The sequence below is a fragment of the Oncorhynchus tshawytscha genome, linkage group LG34 (genome assembly GCF_018296145.1).
Source record: "Oncorhynchus tshawytscha isolate Ot180627B linkage group LG34, Otsh_v2.0, whole genome shotgun sequence".
NCBI classification, from domain to species: Eukaryota; Metazoa; Chordata; class Actinopteri; order Salmoniformes; family Salmonidae; genus Oncorhynchus; species Oncorhynchus tshawytscha.
The window spans coordinates 4,342,426-4,363,049 of record NC_056462.1 but is presented as its reverse complement, the minus strand read 5'-3'; the positions used below and the strand labels follow the sequence as shown (position 1 = coordinate 4,363,049).

The following is a 20,624-nucleotide window of genomic DNA, read 5'->3' as shown; positions in this document are numbered from 1 at the left end:
TGACAATACTTTTGCTCCCCTAAATTAGGTGGGAATATGTACAAGAGGTGCTGTAATTCCTAAACGGTTCACCCAGTGTGGATCAAAATAGACAACTGACAGTCTTCACTCACAGACACTAAACACATAACGTCCTGCTCAAATGGATCATTATTGTGTCACCTGGTCAAATTGTTAGGATGGTGAATCCTTCACAAACATACAATATCCATTCAATAAATGCACGTCGCTACAACCGCAATAATATCTGCTAAATATCTGCATGTGACCAATACATTTTAATTTTATTTGATGTAAAAAAAAAAATTAAAAAAATAAAATGTTCAATCAAGAATGATTAGAGAGTGTTCCTGGCTGCTTTCTCTCTCTCCTCCCCTCTCTCTCTCTCGCTCTCCCTCCTCTCTCTCTCTCCCTCCTCCCTCACTCTCCCCGTTCTCTAGCTCTCTGACTTCTCTCTCTCTCTGTTCTCTGGCTCGAAATGTGATGCTCATCCACCATCACTCAACATTCAACAATTATCTGGGCTAGAAAGAATGCACACAGGATAAGTGCATCTATAAAAGTCTTTTCAGAGACAAATTAACAGGTGTTACCTTTGATGCGGTTTCATCATTTTGAAAAACACTGCAAAGATTCCTGGGTACACCACCAAGGCTGCTGTTCTGATAACAGGATAATATCTCCCTCCATGCCCCTCCTCTTTTTTATGTTGTTTGTGAAAAGCAAATACAGCTGTAGATGGAGTTGTAGTTGTCTCTCAAATGTAAACTCCACCCACCCGGCCAATGGGAAAGCTTAAACTAACAAACTCAATGTCTGGGCGCTCTTGTCGAGTATCTCAGACTATGCCATGTTATTTGTAGATGATTTAGTGGAACCAGTTGGACGATTGTATGGACTGTAGGCTACAATGCTGTTTTCTCAAAGAAAAAAACTGAAGGTGACGCTGCTGCATCTCTTCGGTATGTGTCCCTTGATTATTGTGACTGTGGTTGTGGAGACTTGAGACTAGAGACAGCTGTGTTAATATCATGTGTGACATATTTAGACATTTTTCCATGTGATACAGAAACGTCATATATATATATATATATATATATATATATATATATATATATATATATATATATATATATATATATATATATATAGGTAAGTTATACATGTAGGCTTATTAGTCTTATTAGTTATGTTCCCAAATGTAATTACTATGTCTTCAGGCTTGGCTACCTGATGCTTTATACAATGTTATGGGACTTCCACTGTTGTTCCAGGCGTAGCCTACACCCTCAAGTTACACAGCTGATATAAAAAGGAGGCATCGACCCATTTGCTAAGGTTGTAGGGAGTTTTTATGTGCAAAAGCATTTACACAAGCATAGCCTTAAAAAGCAGTTTGATGGTGGGGGCTGGGTGCTGTTTCTTTTCCGTTTTTTTCCTTCTTTTTAATTTTTCAGGGGGTGTTACAGTACCACTACTTCCTGTGGCTATGTTCACAAGCGTCGATGGCTACACCTAACAACAGTTGTGTGGAAATTGAGTAACTCAAGGTGACTTTATCTGTTTCTCTGGGACTAATGATCTGACTGCAACCAATTTGCCTCTCTTATGCCTCTCTTATGAATCTATCATCTTATTTGAGTTCTGAGAAGAAATGGCCTTTTATAAACACATTTATGCAATTCTACTTCATTTTACATGACTGGAGACAAGCAGAATATTGTAATATCAAACCAGAGCAAGAGACTGAATGAGCGCATGCTACAGCACCAGAGAGGTTGTGATTTCAATACAGGCTGTTAAATAAGAGGATAGTCTAAGTTAGGAACAGTGCTAACAGTGTAATAATGAACCAGTTACATCTGAAGTATCTAATCGTCGAATTTGAGAAAAATAGATTTGTTTTTTAACACAGAGCCGCATATCATAAGGTAGGCCTATATGCACTTGTAACTTTTTGTACACTCAGAAAACTATCTACTAATTTATTATATTTCATTCCATGATATTGTTGTTACAAAATAGATTTGTGTTGTCTGCGGGCATGGGAATATAAAAGCATCTGCTATGCTAAATTAACAAACTAGGCGTGCATAGCTCACCACATGATACTCAAACCAAAGACTGCACAAACTCGTGTTTCTTAAAGTTAATTTAAAGGCACTGTAGAATGACTGTATAGCTTAATAAAGCATTTTTTGTGTCATTATTGTTTAATTCTAAGTAATTGTTATTGGAAATGTATATTTATACAGCCTAAACACAAAATCCATAGGCATGTTGCTAAGGATCGATTTTCTCCTACAATGGCATACCCAAATCTAACTGCCTATAGCTCAGGACCTGAAGCAAGGATATGCATATTCTTGTTTCCATTTGAAAATAAACACTTTGAAGTTTGTGGAAATGTGAAATTAATGTAGGACAATGTAACACATTAGATCTCATAAAAGGTAATACAAACAAAAAAACATGCAAGGCACACATTGAAATATGACTCTATTTGTAACTTCAATGTTGTCTTCAACATGGCAGCAGTGTGTGTGCAACGTTTCAGACTGATCCAGTGAAGAATTACATCACTACACAAAATGTTGCATTAAGTCTGCGAGGAGTTAACGTGATAAAAGTTTGCCGTAAAAGCTACTGTAAATTGGACACTGCAACTAGGTTAGCAAGAATGTAAGCGTCCTGCCCATTTAAGACATGTCTATGTCCCAGAAAGTTGGCTGTTGTTTACAACTTCATTCTAATCACTTTATCTCATATTGAACAACAACGGTCCCGGTTTAGGCACACTGATCCTGTAGAGGTTTTAAAGTGCTGTTGTTGATGTGTTCTTGAAATGCTGAGCGCTCCTGCCTTCCTGTAGTGTCACAAATGCTTCACAATTAATTTCTCAAATGGCAGGCTATTGCCTTGAAATAATATGAATATAGCCTAAATAATTCATTTTTGTTCCTTCCTAGACTACCTGGCTTACTCCTGATGAGAGATATGTTGTTTAATAGCCTGTTGAAATGTGCAACTTCAATTGATAGTGACAGAATCACACATTACTTCCCAAGCAAAGTAAATGTGTCTCCTCGACTATAGAAAGTTGAAGCGCAACCTTCTAAGTCATAAGCTAGGTTTTCATCCAATTTGGACAGATTTTCATGCAAATACCCTAGACTCTGCATAAAGAAAATCTGCACATTTTCCCACCTGTGGTGTTTTTCCACAAAATTGACTTTTCACAGATAAAAATCAGTGTTTGATGACGTAATGCACACAAAATGCACTTTTTAGGTTCACTTTTCATTCACCAAATAAAAATCTAAAGTTCTAAAGTTTCCATTGCCTTTTAAACTATACCAATAGTATTGTCATTAGCAAATGTGTACTATTGTAAGGGGTGCGTACTGGCGGCAGAGAAGTCAGGCGCAGGAGAGCAAGATTTACAATAGTGCAGTTTAATAAATAAAACCACTGTAAACAGTACAATAAATCAATGGGCAAAATTCCGTATTTCCGTAATTCTATATTTCACTGTTGGCCGCATCTTGTTCTAGATAAAAGTGCATTGCACAAACCACAACATGTCGCTCACAGTACATAATATGTATTTGAAAAGTACAGTTAACTGAATAATGGAATATGGGTTTACCGTTCTTAGGGTACTCAATCCATACCATGAAGGCCAATGGGATGCTGCCTTCTGCCCTTCACACTCCTTCTTCATCTAGCAAGAGAAGGACGTGTTAGCAACAACTATTAAAAAAAAATACAAAATGAGGATACTACCACCACCACCACTATTACTACTGCTACTACTTCGACTAATAATAATAATAATCCACAGGTGGACAAAATGTTTGAGGACATAGATGTCAAAACATGAGAAGGAGAAGATATTAAGGGTAGAAAAATAGGAAATAGCCGTTGTATTACTTTGATTAATGATAATCACTTCTTGCATATCAGTAACTGCCAAGACTGACTATAGCCTATAACGGCCTTAATCTGGATTTACACTGTACTAGGCATACTCTAATAGAGGCTCTGCAAATGTTTTGTAACTTTTAGCTGCTAAACATTTTCACTTTCTGTCATTTATTATTGCTCAGATTAACACCTGGTAGAGTGAAAGCCAAGCCTTTGCTGACTACACTGGATGACTAAGGATAACTACCCTCTGTTCAAGTGACCACCATTTTGTCATCAAAGCCCTCTGCTTCTTTTGCCTCACAGACTGTGGACGTCGAACACATTAAAAAAATAACAGAAATCAGACAATCATCATTTACAGAACTGTGCTGTGTCTAGTCAACTTTTTTCTTACCACCTCAGGTCTTATCCCAGCTTTGATGAGACTAGTACGTGAAACTTCCATTGTAGTCCTATTTACTCCCCAGGCTCCATTTTGAAACGATATGGAACCATCATGGAAATCGTTGAAATGGTCTCTATGTGGACTGACATGGGCTGGGAATGTCATGCCAGATTAGGCATTTGTCTAATTGTCACTTTTGCTTGTGTCTTTTGTGTTTCTGTGCTCTCTTTAAATATATGTGAGCTGTGGAAAGGATTTAAATCTTCTGAGGATGGTACACTTTGTCTAATCGAATCCAATTTTGTTATCCCTGGTAATACCTTGCCCTTCTGACTCCACATTGGAGAAATTCCCTTTTGATTAGCTGAGGTGATTTGATCAAGTGTGAAATGCTCTATCGAGGCACAGTTGATCCTTGATTGCAATACAGTTTTGGAAACCTTGAACATTCAACTTAATTATCATCCAGAAATAACCTTTAAAGTAGGCCTACACAAGATTAACTTAGTGTTTGCTGTTTTAACACAGATTTCTAAAGAGATGTTTTGTTTTTACACAGCTTTGAACCAATGTTTTTTTTCATTCAGTGTCCTAGTTCAGGTAAATATGCAATGTAAACACTAATGTGGGAATCTGTGTCCAAACAATGCACAAATAGTGCATCATTTTGTATTTGTAAAATTATTTTGGGGTGATATGAATGTAGAGTTACTGTAGTTGGCAAGATCATATTGCATGCAGTGATTATTAGCCGGTTAGACAGAGCATCGGCCATCGGGACAGCTGTACACAGTGACTCCAATGGGATACATTTTTTATTTTACCTTTTTTTAACTAGTCAAGTCAGTTAAGAACAAATTCTTATTTTCAATGATGGCCTAGGAACAGTGGGTTAACTGCCTGTTCAGGGTCAGAACAACAGATTTGTACCTTGTCAGCTCAGGGGTTTGAACTTGTAACCTTCCGGTTACTAGACCACTAGGCTACCCTGCCACCCCAATGAAAACTCAATAGCTGTATGGCCTTGCTTTCTCATAAGCAGGTTAGACATAGCTCTGATTCACCCAAGATGTGTTTGGTTTTCGCCAGGCATAATGGGAAGCAAGTCGTCCAAAAAGTTATACCTTTGACTCATCTGTCCATAGAACATTCTTCCAAGAGTCTTGATGATCATCCAAGTGCTTCCAGTTTTTTTTTTTTTTTGATGAGATGGGTCCCATTATATCTGGTGAAAACCAAACATTGCATTCCACAGTAAGAACCTCATACCAACAGTCAAGCAGGTGGTAGTGTGATGGTTTGTGGATGCTTTGCTGCCTCAGGACCTAGATGACTTGCCATAGAAGGAAACATAAATTCTGCTATGTATCAGAGAATTGTCTGTCCATCCGTCTGTGAGCTGAAGTGCAGCTGGGTCATGCAGCAAGACAATTATCAACAACAGACAATCAAGTCTACATGAAAATGGTTTTAAATCAACACATGTTTAGTTTTGGAATGGCTGAGTCAAGGTCCAGACTCAATCCCAATTTAGATGTTGTGGCAGAAATTGAAACAAGCAGTTCATGCTTGAAAACCTACAAATGTCACTGAGTTAAAGCAGTTATGCAAAAGTGGACAAAATTCCTCCACAGCGATTTGAGAGACTGATCAACAACTACAGGAAGCATTTGTGTTATTATTGTGTTATTGACGGTACGTTTGTTTATTCCATGTGTAACTCTGTGTTGTTGTTTGTGTCGCACTGCTTTGCTTTATCTTGGTCACAGTTGTAAATGAGAACTTGTTCTCAACTGGCCTACCTGGTTAAATAAAGATGAAATAAAAAAATACAAACATTTGGTTGCAGTCATTGCAGCTAAAGGTTATTGAGTGTAAAGGGGAAATTACTTTTACACACAAGGGAATTTTGTTGTTTTTTGAAAACTAAGGTTCCCTTTATTTAATATTAGGTTTTGGTTGAAGATCTGATAACATTCAGTATCAAAAATATGCAAAAATAGAAGAAATCAGAAAGTGGGCAAATACTTATTCACTGTACTGTAAGTTCCTGTAAAAATTGGCACAGAAGTTGTCAATTGTCCTAGGGACATCAGATATCATATCATTCCCTTGAACTGTTGAGTAGTGTTACTTTTCGAGTTAAATATATCCAGCCTGAAAAAATAAGCAGAGTTCTGCTCTCCTTCTTCAAGCCATTTTTTAATTGATCTGAATGAAGCACCTCCTGCCTTAACCTTGTCAATTTCATCCAGTTTATTTTGTTGGTTAACTAACTTAGCTTTATCCGTATCTGAAAGACGATTAGGAGGTCTCTGGAAGAGTGAGGTATGTCTTTATGTAACATTTTCCTCTTCTATCCTTCTGGTCTTTGCAAGATCACTGCTATATTTTCTTAAATATTTACCAGTTTCAAACTTTAGAAGTTCCCAGTTTGTCCTATATTCACTTTTTCTCTGGGCTTTATTCCAAAAATGTATTACTAAACCAGTGAAATTTGACTATTTCATGTTTTAATATGAAGCTATTCAATTTCCGTTATTAAGCTTTTTATTGACTATCATTACAGGGCAATATTCACACTTGTATGTGAATAGCTCTATGGTCTGTTACAGGCGTGTCAATAATTTGAAAATAATAATTTGACTAAATTCAATAATAAAGAAAAAAGATAATGACCTCTTGAAATACCAACAACCATATGCATAGACCTTGAGTTCAAAAATCAGCAACAAAAATACCCCTGAAGTAGCCTTTTCCTATTAAATTACGACTGGAGTTTATATATAAATGTCTTGGAATATTTACATTTTGGAGAATTTCTTAAACAATGGGTTAAAGTTATGTATTGTAACCCTAGGTGTAAAATAGTCAATAATGGCTACTTCTCAGAAACAAGTAAACTGTCAAGAGGAGTAAAACAAGGTTGTCCACCATCAGCATATCTATTTATTATGGCCATCGAAATGTTAGCTATTAAAATCAGATCTGACAATAATATCAAGGGGCTAGAAATCCACCGCTTAAAAACTTGAATGCTGATGATTCAGATCTCTCCACAGCCTCATAGATAATCTAACCTCTCTGGATTAGAACCAAATTATGATAAATGTACTATATTACATATTAGATCACAAAAAAGACAACTTTTGCATTACCATGTAGTTTACCAATAAAATGGTATGACGGTGAAGTGGACATTCTCATGCTGATTAACTCTTCAGTCATATCGCAGTTTACCTATTTGCTTAGGGCCTTGTCTACACCTAGTGACTTGTTTTTTAAATTAGATGAAAGAAAGAATATTCCATTTGATTTGAAACGGCAAACCAGACAAAATTAAACGGGCCTATTTATATTATGAATATGAATTCAGAGGGCAGAAATTATTAAAAATTAAACCATTATACCTCTCCCTAAAGGTTTTAGTCATACAAAAGTTATACTTAAATCCGAACTGGTTCTCCAGCGCAGTAGTAAGAATGTCTCACCCCATGTTCGAGAATGGCTTTTTTTTAACCTTCATTAAGATGACAACCATTCATTATTGGTTTCAGGTGTGATAGGCCAAGGCCAGAGTGACCCCAAGAACCAAGACTGAGCAGCCCGGCAGCTAAGGATTGCCTTACAGACTCCATTTATCATACAGTATTCCATATAAGGAATACAGACCTTATGAAAGTTGCACAGTATACCCTTAATTGTGTAATAAATCAAACCTAGTGATACATAACTTGACATTTCTGCCATCCATTGTGACATTGTGGGAGGATAACCAACCTTCCAATTAATGGCAATGCATTTCTTAGCCACTATAAATGCTAGGTTACACAGTTTCTTCTGATAACAGTCTCCAGTATCAACATTTCCAAGCAAACAAAAACAGGCACTATATGTGGACATGCTGAGTTAAAAGAACATACTCTTTGCCAGAATTCATCCACCCTTCACAAGGCAATAACATGTTCAAATATGCCCCCTTTTGTGCTTTACACCTCCAGCAGAATAATGCAATTTCTGAATGCATGATATTCAGTTTAACTTGCATATACAGTGGCAAGAAAATGTATGTGAACCCTTTGGAATTATCTGGTTTTCTGCATAAATTGGTCATAAAATTTGATCTGATCTTCATCTAAGTCACAACAACAGACAAACACAGTCTGCTTAAACTAATAACACACAAATTATTGTGTTTTTCTTGTCTATATTGAATACATCATTTAATTAAACATTCACAGTGTAGGTTGGAAAAACCCTAGGCTTTCTCCAAAAGCTAATTGGAATCAGGAGTCTGCTAACCTGGAGTACAATCATTGAGATGAGATTGGAGATGTTGGTTAGAGCTGCCCTGCCCTATAAAAACACTCACAAAATGTGAGTTTGCTATTCACAATAAGCATTGCCTGATGTGAACCATGCCTCGAACAAAAGACATCTCAGAAGAGTAACTGCTTCGTGATCGGTGTCCCTTCCAAGGGACGGTTGAGCTAACGTAGGCTAATGCGATTAGCATGAGATTGTAAGTAAACAAGAAAATTTCCCAGGACATAGACATATCTGATATTGGCAGAAAGCTTGAATTCTTGTTAATCTAACTGCACTGTCCAATTTACAGTAGCTAATTACAGTGAAATAATACCATGCTATTGTTTGAGGAGAGTGTACAGTTTTGATCATGAAAAGTTATTAATAAACAAATTACGCACATTTGGGATGTCTTGATATAATTATTCTAACAGAAATGCAATGGTTCATTGGATCACTCTATAACGTTGCACATACACTGTGCAATCTAGTGGCCAAATTCTAAATTGTAGCTGGGCTGGAATAATACATCATGTCCTTTTTCTTGCATTTCAAAGATGATTGTACAAAAAAATACAAAAGAACGGTTGTTTTTTTCTAAGTATTATCTTTTACCAGATCTATTGTGTTATATTCCCCTACATTCCTTTCACATTTCCACAAACTTTGAAGTGTTTCCTTTCAAATGGTATCAAGAATATGCATATCCTTGCATCACGGCCTGAGTTACAGGCAGTTAGATTTGGGTATGTCGTTTTCGGCAAAAATTGATAAAAAGGGGTGGATCCTTCATTTAAGCAGACTGTGTTTGTGTATTGTTGTGAATTAGACTCCAGGTAATTCCAAAGGGTTCGCATACTTTTTCTTTCCACTGTAGTACATTCTATGGATGATCTTAAACTGCAGTCATTTATGTCTGAGATTATATGAACATGATTGGGCATATCTGTATCCATTCATCATCATCAATAGTGTCTCCCTGGTCTTCCACACATTTTTATTTGACATGTTTTGTGTCATCGGGAAAAGCCACTATCAACCCATGATACAGTTTGGAAATCAACTTTAGAGGTTTGTCTGACTGCTTTAAAATAATTTTTATCTTGAAGCTTCTTGCCTGTCCAGTGTTTGCTGCACTGAGAGATAAAATTGTTGTATCTGCAAAAGTTCCCCTCTGCGCAGTATCAGACTGGTCTTCCCTGACTGCCTGACCCTGCTGAGTCCCCTTGTCACCATCTGATACTGCTCAGATGAGGCATGACAAAGAATTACCTTGGTGTGCATTTATACATTATATTATCCAAGAAAACAATCAATGGTTCAATAATTGAAAGTACCATTATTCCCAGATCACAGACAGTGGCTGGCTGTCTGACCCTGCTGGGAAACCTGTCACCATCTCATCCTGCTAAGACATGATGAGCATAGTGTACTGACTGTGCACCATGACAGTAGAGCTGTTCATACCGTGTCAGTGTGAAAAGTAGGGAGTTAGCTGGGGAAACTGATAGATCAATAACGTTACATTGCTATACTGACTAATAAAACTCACATTACGTCGGAATATATATATCTTTAATAGTTTGGCCACTTGTATCATTGTTTGATTCAGGTTTAGTGTGATTGAGTCAAAAATAATAGCTAAATTTAGTGAGCTAGCAAGCTAACGTTTGCCAACTTTTGCCTAGCTCTAGCTAATGGTACATCATAACATTTACTTCGGTATACATTGCCCTCCACTAATATTGGAACCCTTGGTAAATATGAGCAAAACAGGCTGTAATTTGTTTTGTTGTTGCTGTTTATCCTTATGGTCTTTCATTCAAAATGTTCACAAAAATCTGTATAATTATTGAGAAAAAAAAGGTGTAATAAATGTGATAAATATTTCTCTCCGAAACATGTGTGCCACAGTTATTGGCACCTCTAGAAATTCTTACGAGTAAATCTAACTGCAGTCTATTCCCATGAATATTTTAGGTTTTTAAGTTCACCTGAGTTATTAGGAACACTTAAGTGGTAAGCCATGACTTCCTGTTTCACCGGGGTATAAATAGGAGGTGACATACAGGCCAAGTTCCCATATTTATCCATCGCTATGGGAAAGACCCGAGAATACAGTAATGTTGTGCAACAAAATGTTGCTGGGCTGCACAAATCAGGAAATGGTTAAAAGAACATTGTTTAACGGTTGAAAATGCCCATAGAATAATAGTGAAAACTATGAAATAACACAGATCAAAACTATGAAATAACACATATGGAATCATGTAGTAACCAAAAATGTGTTTAACAAATCTACATATATTTTATATTTGAGATTCTTCAAACTAGCCACAGCTTTGCACACTGTTGGCATTCTCTCAACCAGCTTCATGAGGTAGTCATCTGGAATGCATTTCAAATAACAGGTGTGCCTTTTTAAAAGTTAATTTGTGGAATTTCTTTCCTTCTTAATGCGTTTGAGCCAATCAGTTGTGTCTTAAAAGGTAGGGTTGGTATACAGAAGATAGCCCTATTTGGTAAAAGACAATGTTCAAATTATGGCAATTTAGACATGAAAGTCAGTCAATCCGGAAAATTTCAAGAACTTTGAAAGTTCCTTCAAGTGCAGTCGCAAAACCATCAACCGCTATGGTGAAACTAGCCCTCATGAGACCATCACAGGAAAGGAAGACCCGGAGTTACCTCTGCTGTATAGGATAAGTTCATTTGAGTTACCAGCCTCAGACATTTTCAATTAACTGCACCTCAGATTGCAGCCCAAATAAATGCTTCACAGAGTTCAAGTAACAGACATATCTCAACATCAACTGTTCAGAGGAGACTGTGTGAATCAGGCCTTCATGGTCAAATTGCTGCAAAGAAACCCCTACTAAAGGACACCAATGAGAAGAAGAGACTTGCTTAGGCCAAGAAACAACAGCAATGGGCATCAGACCGGTGGATATCTGTCCTTTGTTCTGATGAGTTCAAATTTGAGAGTTTTGGTTCTAACCGTCATGTCTTTGAGAGACACAGAGTAGGTGAATGGATGATCTCCGCATGTGTGGTTCCCACCATAGGGCATGGCGGAGGAGGTGTGATGGTGTGGGGGTGCTTTGCTGGTAACACTGTCTGTGACTTATTTAGAATTCAAGGCACACTTGACCAACATTGCTACAACAGTATTCTGCAGCGATACACCATCCCATCTGGTTTGCGCTTGGTGGGACAATCATTTGTTTTTCAATAGGACAATGACCCAAAACACACCTCCAGATGGCCTGACCATCACATTCCCCTGACCTCAACCAATTGAGTTGGTTAGGGATGAGTTGGTCCGCAGAGTGAAGGAAAAGCAGTCAACAAGTGCTCAGCATATGTGGGAACTCCTTCCAGACAGTTTGAAAAGCATTCCAGGTGACTACCTCATGAAGCTGGTTGAGAGATTGCCAATAGTGTGCAAAGCTGTCTTCAAGGCAAAGGGTGGCTACTTAGAAGAATCTAAAGTATAAAATATATTTTGATTTGTTTAACACTTTTTTGGTTACTACATGATTCCATATGTGTTATTATTCTACAATGTAGAACATAGTAAAAATATAGAAAAACCCTTGAATGAGTAGGTGTGTCCAAACTTTTGACTGGTACTCTATATTTGAGAAAAAAATATTTGTTTTATGATAAGAATGTTTTTTATTCTTTCAATTATTCTACTTTAATTCAAGGTTGGATTTGTGTGATTTTTTAAATGAAAGACCAAGAGGATAAACAATAAAGACGTTTTATCACTGCCCATTTTGCTCGTATTTACCAAGAGTGCCAAAATTAGTGGAGAGCACTGTATATATTGTATCTGTCCCTAACAATATAAACAAAATCATACCGCTGAATTTAGCCTGTACAAAATATATTTTGGCCAGTTCTGAAGCTGTATGTTTAATTGTTTCTTAATGTTTCTTAATGTTCATAAGTCAGGCTTCTGAACAAGACATAGCACCATCTCGGCAGCATCATTGGATGTATATTAAGCAGTACTTGACTAAAAGTAAATAAACCTTAATAGAAAATGACTCAAGTAAAAGTGAAAGTCACCCAGTAAAATACTACTTGAGTAAAAGTATAAAAGTATTTTGTTTGAAATATACTTAAGTATCAAAAGTAAAATCATTTCAAATTTCTTCAATTAAGCAAACCAGACGGCATAATTTTCTTGTTTATTTTAATGTACGGATAGCAAGGGGAACGCTCCAACACTCAGACATCATTTTCAAACTAAACATGTGTTCAGTGAGTCATCAGATCAGAGGCAGTAGGGATGACCAGGGATGTTCTCTTGGTAAGTGTGTAAATGTTATCATTGTCCTGTCCTGCAAGCTTTCAAAATGTAAAAATAGTACTTTTGGGTGTCAGGGACAATGTATGGGGTAAAAAGTATATATATATATATATATTATTTCGGAATGTAGTGAAGTAAAAGTAAAACTGGTCAAACATATAAATAATCAAGTGAAGTACAGATACCCAAACAAACTTCTTAAGTAGTACTTTCAAGTATTTTATTAAGTGGTCAATTGATTGGATCAGTGTTAATTTTGTCAGCAAAAATAGTGACTAAAATATTTCCAAACGCCAGAGTCTCCCGTCTGTCATGAGCCGCCAGAGTCTCCCGTCTGTCATGAGCCGCCAGAGCCGCCAGTCTGCAAGGAGCCGCCAGAGCTGCCAGTCTGCATGGAGCAGCCAGAGCAGCCAGTCAGCATGGAGCAGCCAGAGCCACCAGTCAGCATGGAGCAGCCAGAGCCGCCAGTCTGCCAGGATCCGCCAGAGCCGCCAGGCTTCCAGGATCCGCCAGTCTGCCAGGATCCGCCAAAGCCGCCAGTCTGCCAGGATCCGCCAAAGCTGTCAGTCTGCCAGGATCCGCCAGATCCGTCAGTCTACCAGGATCCGCCAGTTTGCCAGGATCCGCCAGAGCCGCCAGTCTGCCAGCATCCGCCAGAGCCGCCAGTCTGCCAGGATCCGCTGCCCCTCAGTCCAGTGGGGCCCTTTGTTAAGGTTACTATTCCAAGGTCGGACGCTAAGTAAGCGGACTAAGACTGTGTTGGAGTGGGGTCCATGTCCCGCGCCAGAGCCGCCACAGTGGACAGACGCCCACCCAAACCCTCCCCTATGGGTTTAGGTGTGCGGCCGGGAGTCCGATTTATGTGTCTTGATTTATGTGTCTTGTTTTGTAGTCTATGGGGTTGTGTTCAGTTGAGTGTTCTAGGTAAGTCTATGGTTGCCTGGAGTGGTTCTCAATCAGAGGCAGGTGCTTATCGTTGTCTCTGATTGGGAACCATATTTAGGCAGCCACATGCTTTAGGTATCTTGTGGGTGATTATTCCTGTCTCTGTGTTTTGCACCAGTTAGGACTGCTTCGGTTTTTTCACATTTTCTTATTTTGTATATGTATATTGTTCACGTTATCATTTTATTAAAGATGTTCAACCATAACCACGCTGCATTTTGGTCCTCCTCTCCTTCCCAGGAAGAAAACCGTTACATGTTGCCTTTTCTACATTGCTTTGTTTTTGCAGTGATTTTATAGCCTGGTGTATTTTATTTGGATTCTCTGTATATACTGTACAGCATCACTGCATTTGTGAAGGACAACATGGAAAAAGGTCAAATAAAGCCTTCTGTTTCTGGATATTCATGTGCTTCAGTGACATTCTTTCTGTGTTTGTCATCTTTGGTTAAATCATTTTAGGAAAAAATAATACAACCCATGCTGTGATAATATATTTATTCGTCTTTTATGGTGCATACTATAATTATAGTATCAACAAATGGCACAGAAATATGAAAGAGGGTTAACGATGATAGAGTATATTTATAGTTGTAATTAGTATTTATTGGCCCATTGTGTGACAATTTATTGAAATTACTTTTCATTAGATAACAAGTTGTATGTTTTGATGGAGGGAGTTAATTTTGTGTCATGTATTTAATGTTTTGAGAGTCTTAATGCATTTTGCAAATTAAATGTGTCAACGTGTTTCAGTTTTGGGCTGCAAGTTAATTGTTTAGGAAACGTTAATTCTGTTTGGACACATTTTATCAAGAAAAACTGCAATTTGCTACATTGCTATTTTATTAGAGAATAACTATGATATTTAAGTCAATGTGTTGATATTGAGTCTCTCTTCCTCTCCACAGTACTCTGCTCAGCGCAGCATTCAGCCCAACCTGAGACTCGGCAGGTGAAAGGCATCGTGGGAACGGTTTTCTATTTTCCAGAAAGGGTGTTGAACTCTGGCAATTTACTTAATCAACATTTTGGCAGTATTGCACAGGTGTACCCTGTTAAACAAAGTAATACCAACCTTGAGAAGAGATTTCAAAACCGCCTTCACTGGAACAATGTTACTGGAGTCTTCACTTTGTCAGACCTACAAATAGATGATTCTGGGGTTTATACTGTGGAGAATACAGATGAAGGGAAGACGACACGTATATTTCAGCTTACTGTGTACTGTAAGTGTGTGTGTGTGCTGTAAATGACAAAATAATTAAAGTGGCAATCAGCAGTAGAAACAATACTAAAGCTGTCACCTTTTGGTTTGGTAAAACGCTGAGGGATGGGTCTGGAGAAATGTAACAACTCTCAAATTCATAGACCGAGCTATGGGTTCAAGGACTGATCAGCCATCATGTAAAAAATGATAGTGTGTCGATAGATAGTGTTTGTTTACAATTTCTTTGTTTACAAACACCGGAGTAAAACTTTTTTATGTGTTCTAAGCTCAAGAAGCATTTATAAATGTTATTCAAGAATCAATGGGTACATTTCATTCATTTCTAAGTCCAAAAATGAATGTACCAACTGCTCTTTGCTACTTTAAAGATAAGTTCCATTTCACTAATTCACATTTTTTCATTATTTGTCTTCCAGATGTTCTGTCCAAACCTCAGGTGACGGTCCATGATAAAATCTCCTGTAGCGTGGTGTGTTCTGTGGAGAACGGGAGAGAGGTGACCCTGTCCTGGTACAAAGGAGGGGAGATACTCAACCAGACCAGCAGCCCTGACCACAACATCACCCTCTCTCTACCTCTCAAGGTGGATGAACAGAACAGAGACTCTTACAGATGTGAGGCTGCCAACCCAGCCAGCAATGAGACAGCTGTTGTTCCACATTCCTGTATAGAGAGTGATCCCTCTAAGGTGAAAGGTAAACACATGTACAGTGGCAATGTTATATTGCAGACATCCAGACAATACCAACTACTATATGAAACAATAAGTATGGTAGAGCTCATTTTATGAAACCCAATGTTTTAATTAAAATATTGTTTTCTTTCTTTTTATATTAGATGGTGATGAGAGGACTCGAGATTGTCTTATTATTGCTGTAATCTGTGTTTTGGTGGCTTCAGTAGTTGTTGGTTTTGCAATATATCTGAAGAAGAGGAGAAACGGACACTCACATACAGGTATTTAGCTTTTAATGGGGTGAGGTCATTCTCCTTGTCAAAGTCAAAACATGTTGTGCACAACCTTTATTAATTACTATGGATAGTGTTTTATAAATGTAGGAAATGTTTGCCTGAACAACAGATGCAGGTCAAATGAAGTGGCTTATCTTCCACACTTCCTCTGCTTGGTCAGACAGTTGCATTGTCTCAGACCACTTCTCTAAATGTTGATAAAGGAGAAGGCACACACACACAAGCACAGTCTGACAATCATTACTTTATAGCTTCTCTGGTGCCAAAACGACAGCTAGCACAGACACAGGAATCCATAGTTGTCACGTTCTGACCTTAGTTAATTTTTTTATGTCTTTGTGTTAGGTTGGTCAGGGCATGAGTTGGGGTGGGTTGTCTATGTTCTTTTTTCTATGTTATATTTTCTACATGTTTGGCCTAGTATGGTTCTCAATCAGAGGCAGGTGTCGTTCGTTGTCTCTGATTGAGAATCATACTTAGCCTCCCGGGTGGTGCAGTGGTTAAGGGCGCTGTACTGCAGCGCCAGCTGTGCCACCATAGACTCTGGGTTCGCGCCCAGGCTCTGTGGTAACTGGCTGCGACCGGGAGGTCCGTGGGGCAACGCACAATTGGCCTAGCGTTGTCCGGGTTAGGGAGGGGTTTGGCCGGAAGGGATATCCTTGTCTCATTATGCACCAGTGACTGCTTTGGCGGGCCGGGCACAGTGCGCGCTAACCAATGTTGCCAGGTGTACGGTGTTTCCTCCGACACATTGGTGCGGCTGGCTTCCAGGTTGGATGCGCGCTGTGTTAAGAAGCAGTGTGGCTTGGTTGGGTTGTGTATCGGAGGACGCATGACTTTCAACCTTCGTCTCTCCCGAGCCCGTATGGGAGTTGTAGCGATGAGACAAAGATAGTAACTACTAACAATTGGATACCACGAAATTGGGGAGAAAAAGGGGGTAAAACAAAACAAAAGAGAATCATACTTGGGTAGCCTTTTCCCACCTGTGTCTTGTGGGTGATTATTATCTGTTTAGTTCTGCACCAGACAGAACTGTTTCGTTGTTTTTGTTCTCTTGTTGTTTTTTTGTCATTAAGTGTTCCGTTCTATTAAATACCATGAACACTTACAACGCTGCGTATTGGTCCGATCTCTCATACTCCTCGTCAGAGGAAGACGAATGCCGTTACAATAGTAACATGAGTTCTTAGTGTTTGTAGAACCTGTCTTGGGGATGAGCATGTGTGCATATCTGTTAGTTACTCCCACCCACACTGTATATTTCATTTACTTTATTTGCCTTTATAGATTCACCTGAAAGAGAGCAAGATGATGTTCAGTATGCAGAGATAACTCACATTAAACCAGCAGAAAACCAGGTTAGTAATAATTCTACAGGCTGATAAACATAGGAGATGTAATACAGCTGCTTTAGCAGCCCTCATGTCTACAACTGTTGGCTTTATCTCTGTGTCAGTGGGTTAATGTGGTATTGAGTTGCACAGACCACCTGAGTTTGATAACCGGCCTCATTGCAACCAGTTTTGCCCATATGAAATGTTTATGTTGGACAATTAGAAGAGTAATGCCTTTGATCTTCCTATGTCTTTTACAGTATTTGCCAAGTCTGTTGATTTTTAAGCTTGGCTTCATGGTTCCTCCCACTAGATGTAGGAATGGTTCTAGATGTGTTGACTGTTGAGTTACCTACTGCAGAACAATGAGAATAAACAACAGGGCATCAGTCTTGTTTCCTTATTCTGGTACAAAGTATCTGATGACGAAACATATGATCCTTTATTCTTTCCTACCCCCCCCCTTTCCTTGTCCCTCTCAATCCTTCCCTCCCTCCCTCCCTCTCCCTGTCTAGGAGGAGCGAACAGGTATACCAGAACTGGAGTCACTTAAAGACAACCCTAACCTGACAGTTTATTATACACTCCAGTTACATCACATGCCTGCCAGCAAGGATGTTGACACTGCATGAAGGTTGAGAGAGAACAGGAAGTTAATGAGAGGGTGACAAGATAATTCACATCCAAGAGAAGGCGTTATATCCTAAAGAGGACGTTAAGACAAAATTATAGTCAATATTCATTTTAGAAAACTTCATGGAGACACAGTTGTTCCTGGAGACAATTACCATTTAACCAATGCGCTGTTGTCATTTCAGTCATTTCAGACTTCCTTTGTTGGTCATTCTCACTGTCATTTGTTGAATTGAGCCTTGATGAGATTAACCGATGCAGACAAATTAAATAACTATGCCTAGGGTTATTAGTAGGATGATCCCTCTTTTCAAGTGCCCATTGTCCCAATGTATAGGTTAAAACAAATGGAACCTCTGTTAATACAATTCACTAGTGTGTTTGCTACGCTACTGCTGTGCCAAAGCTTCTTTTCAGTTCTGTCTGTTCTGTTGTTTAAATGTAGGTGCCTCCCCTGTATCGTTTTATAGCTGGTCATTGTTTATCTTGCCAGTGGATAGCAGCTGTGTACATAAAAAGCAGATGTTTGGTGAGATAAAGCCGCCTGCTGCTCAGCATAATGGCTATTAGGCTACGTTGGAAACCACCATATAGATTCTGTTGAAACACTTCTGAGTGGTAGATCTTGATTTGCCTTTTGACTCAGAAAGTGTTCTTGGTTGACATTTTACTCTCACAAAATGCAATCGTGATTAAGTGTAGTTCAGATCTTGCTTTGACAACAACTGTGTTCACGCAGTTTGAATGTACCAGAGTCAAAGTTTAGTTTATTATGATGGACCACTTATTGCTTGTCCTTATCTACACAGTATTTAGCTCAACAGGATATCCTGTTGGGGCTAGGGGGCACAAGGAGTTCCCTAAAGGGAACACTCCCTCCCATTCAGCTGAAAAAAATATTCTTTAGAAATATTTAACTTTCACACATTAACAAGTCCAATACAGCAAATGAAAGATAAACATCTTGTTAATCTACCCATCGTGTCCGATTTTTCAAATGTTTTACAGTGAAAACACAACATTTATTTATGTTAGATGACCACCAAATTGAAAAACACACAGAGCGATATTTCACAGTCACAAAAGCATGAATATAGATAAAATGAATCACTAACCTTTGATAATCTCCATCATGACACTCATAGGACATCATGTTAAACATGTATTGTGTGTTTTGTTCGATAATGTGCATATATATACACTGCTCAAAAAATAAAGGGAACACGTAAATAACACATCCTAGATCTGAATGAATGAAATATTCTTATGAAATACTTTTTTCTTTACATAGTTGAATGTACTGACAACAAAATCACACAAAAATTATCAATGGAAATCAAATGTATCAACCCATGGAGGTCTGGATTTGGAGTCACACTCAAAATTAAAGTGGAAATCCACACTACAGGCTGATCCAACTTTGATGTGATGTCCTTAAAACAAGTCAAAATGAGGCTCAGTAGTGTGTGTGGCATCCACGTGCCTGTATGACCTCCCTACAATGCCTGGGCATACTCCTGATGAGGTGGTGGATGGTCTCCTGAGGGATCTCCTCCCAGACCTGGACTAAAGCATCCGCCAACTCCTGGACAGTCTGTGGTGCAACATGGCGTTGGTGGATGGAGCGAGACATGATGTCCCAGATGTGCTCAATTGGATTCAGGTCTGGGGAACGGGCGGGCCAGTCCATAGCATCAATGCCTTCCCCTTGCAGGAACTGCTGACACACTCCAGCCACATGAGGTCTAGCATTGTCTTGCATTAGGAGGAACCCAGGACCAACCGCACCAGCATATGGTCTCACAAGGGGTCTGAGGATCTCATCTCGGTACCTAATGACAGTCAGGCTTCCTCTGGCGAGCACATGGAGGGCTGTGCGGCCCCCCAAAGAAATGCCACTCCACACCATGACTGACCCACCGCCAAACCGGTCATGCTGGAGGATGTTGCAGGCAGCAGAACGTTCTCCACGGCGTCTCCAGACTCTGTCACGTTTGTCACGTGCTCAGTGTGAACCTGCTTTCATCTGTGAAGAGCACAGGGCGCCAGTGGCAAATTTGCCAATCTTGGTGTTCTCTGGCAAATGCCAAACGTCCTGCACGGTGTTGGGCTGTAAGCACAACCCCCACCTGTGGACGTCGGGCCCTCATACCACCCTCATGGAGTCTGTTTCTGACCGTTTGAGCAGACACATGCACATTTGTGGCCTGCTGGAGGTCATTTTGCAGGGCTCTGGCGGTGCTCCTCCTGCTCCTCCCTGCACAAAGGCAGAGGTAGCGGTCCTGCTTCTGGGTTGTTGCCCTCCTACGGCCTCCTCCACGTCTCCTGATGTACTGGCCTGTCTCCTGGTAGCGCCTCCATGCATTGGACACTACGCTGACAGACACAGCAAACCTTCTTGCCACAGCTCGCATTGATGTGTCATCCTGGATGAGCTACACTACCTGAGCCACTTGTGTGGGTTGTAGACTCTGTCTCATGCTACCACTAGAGTGAAAGCACCGCCAGAATTCAAAAGTGACCAAAACATCAGCCAGGAAGCATAGGAACTGAGAAGTGGTC

The 20,624-nt window shown here is 39.3% G+C and overlaps 1 protein-coding gene across 3 annotated transcripts; it reads left to right on the top strand.

Moving 5' to 3' along the window:
• Positions 1-794: 794 nt before the first annotated feature.
• On the top strand, positions 795-19,270 carry LOC112231742 (SLAM family member 5). 3 transcript variants are annotated; one of them, XR_002950510.2, is made up of 7 exons: positions 795-962; positions 1,458-1,550; positions 14,801-15,118; positions 15,537-15,815; positions 15,958-16,077; positions 17,383-17,453; positions 17,945-19,270. XR_002950510.2 is itself a non-coding variant. In XM_024398499.2 (6 exons), exons 1-6 carry the CDS (start codon positions 911-913, stop codon positions 18,059-18,061), a joined length of 957 nt encoding a protein of 318 aa, XP_024254267.2. In that variant the 5' UTR covers positions 799-910; the 3' UTR covers positions 18,062-19,269. The 3 variants fall into 3 exon arrangements, 2 of the variants coding, with proteins under 2 accessions (XP_024254267.2, XP_024254268.1); XM_024398499.2 differs by lacking the exon at positions 1,458-1,550 and having other exon boundaries at positions 799-962; positions 17,945-19,269; XM_024398500.2 differs by lacking the exons at positions 1,458-1,550; positions 14,801-15,118 and having other exon boundaries at positions 799-962; positions 17,945-19,269.
• Positions 19,271-20,624: the final 1,354 nt, after the last annotated feature.

Excerpts from the sequence above, each read along its gene's own strand:
- LOC112231742 (XM_024398499.2), top strand. The coding sequence starts at position 911 with ATGCTGTTTTCTCAAAGAAAAAAACTGAAGGTGACGCTGCTGCATCTC. Across the intron at positions 963-14,800 it reads GACGCTGCTGCATCTCTTCG|TACTCTGCTCAGCGCAGCAT; the intron begins GTATGTGTCCCT and ends TCCTCTCCACAG. Across the intron at positions 17,454-17,944 it reads TTAAACCAGCAGAAAACCAG|GAGGAGCGAACAGGTATACC; the intron begins GTTAGTAATAAT and ends CTCCCTGTCTAG.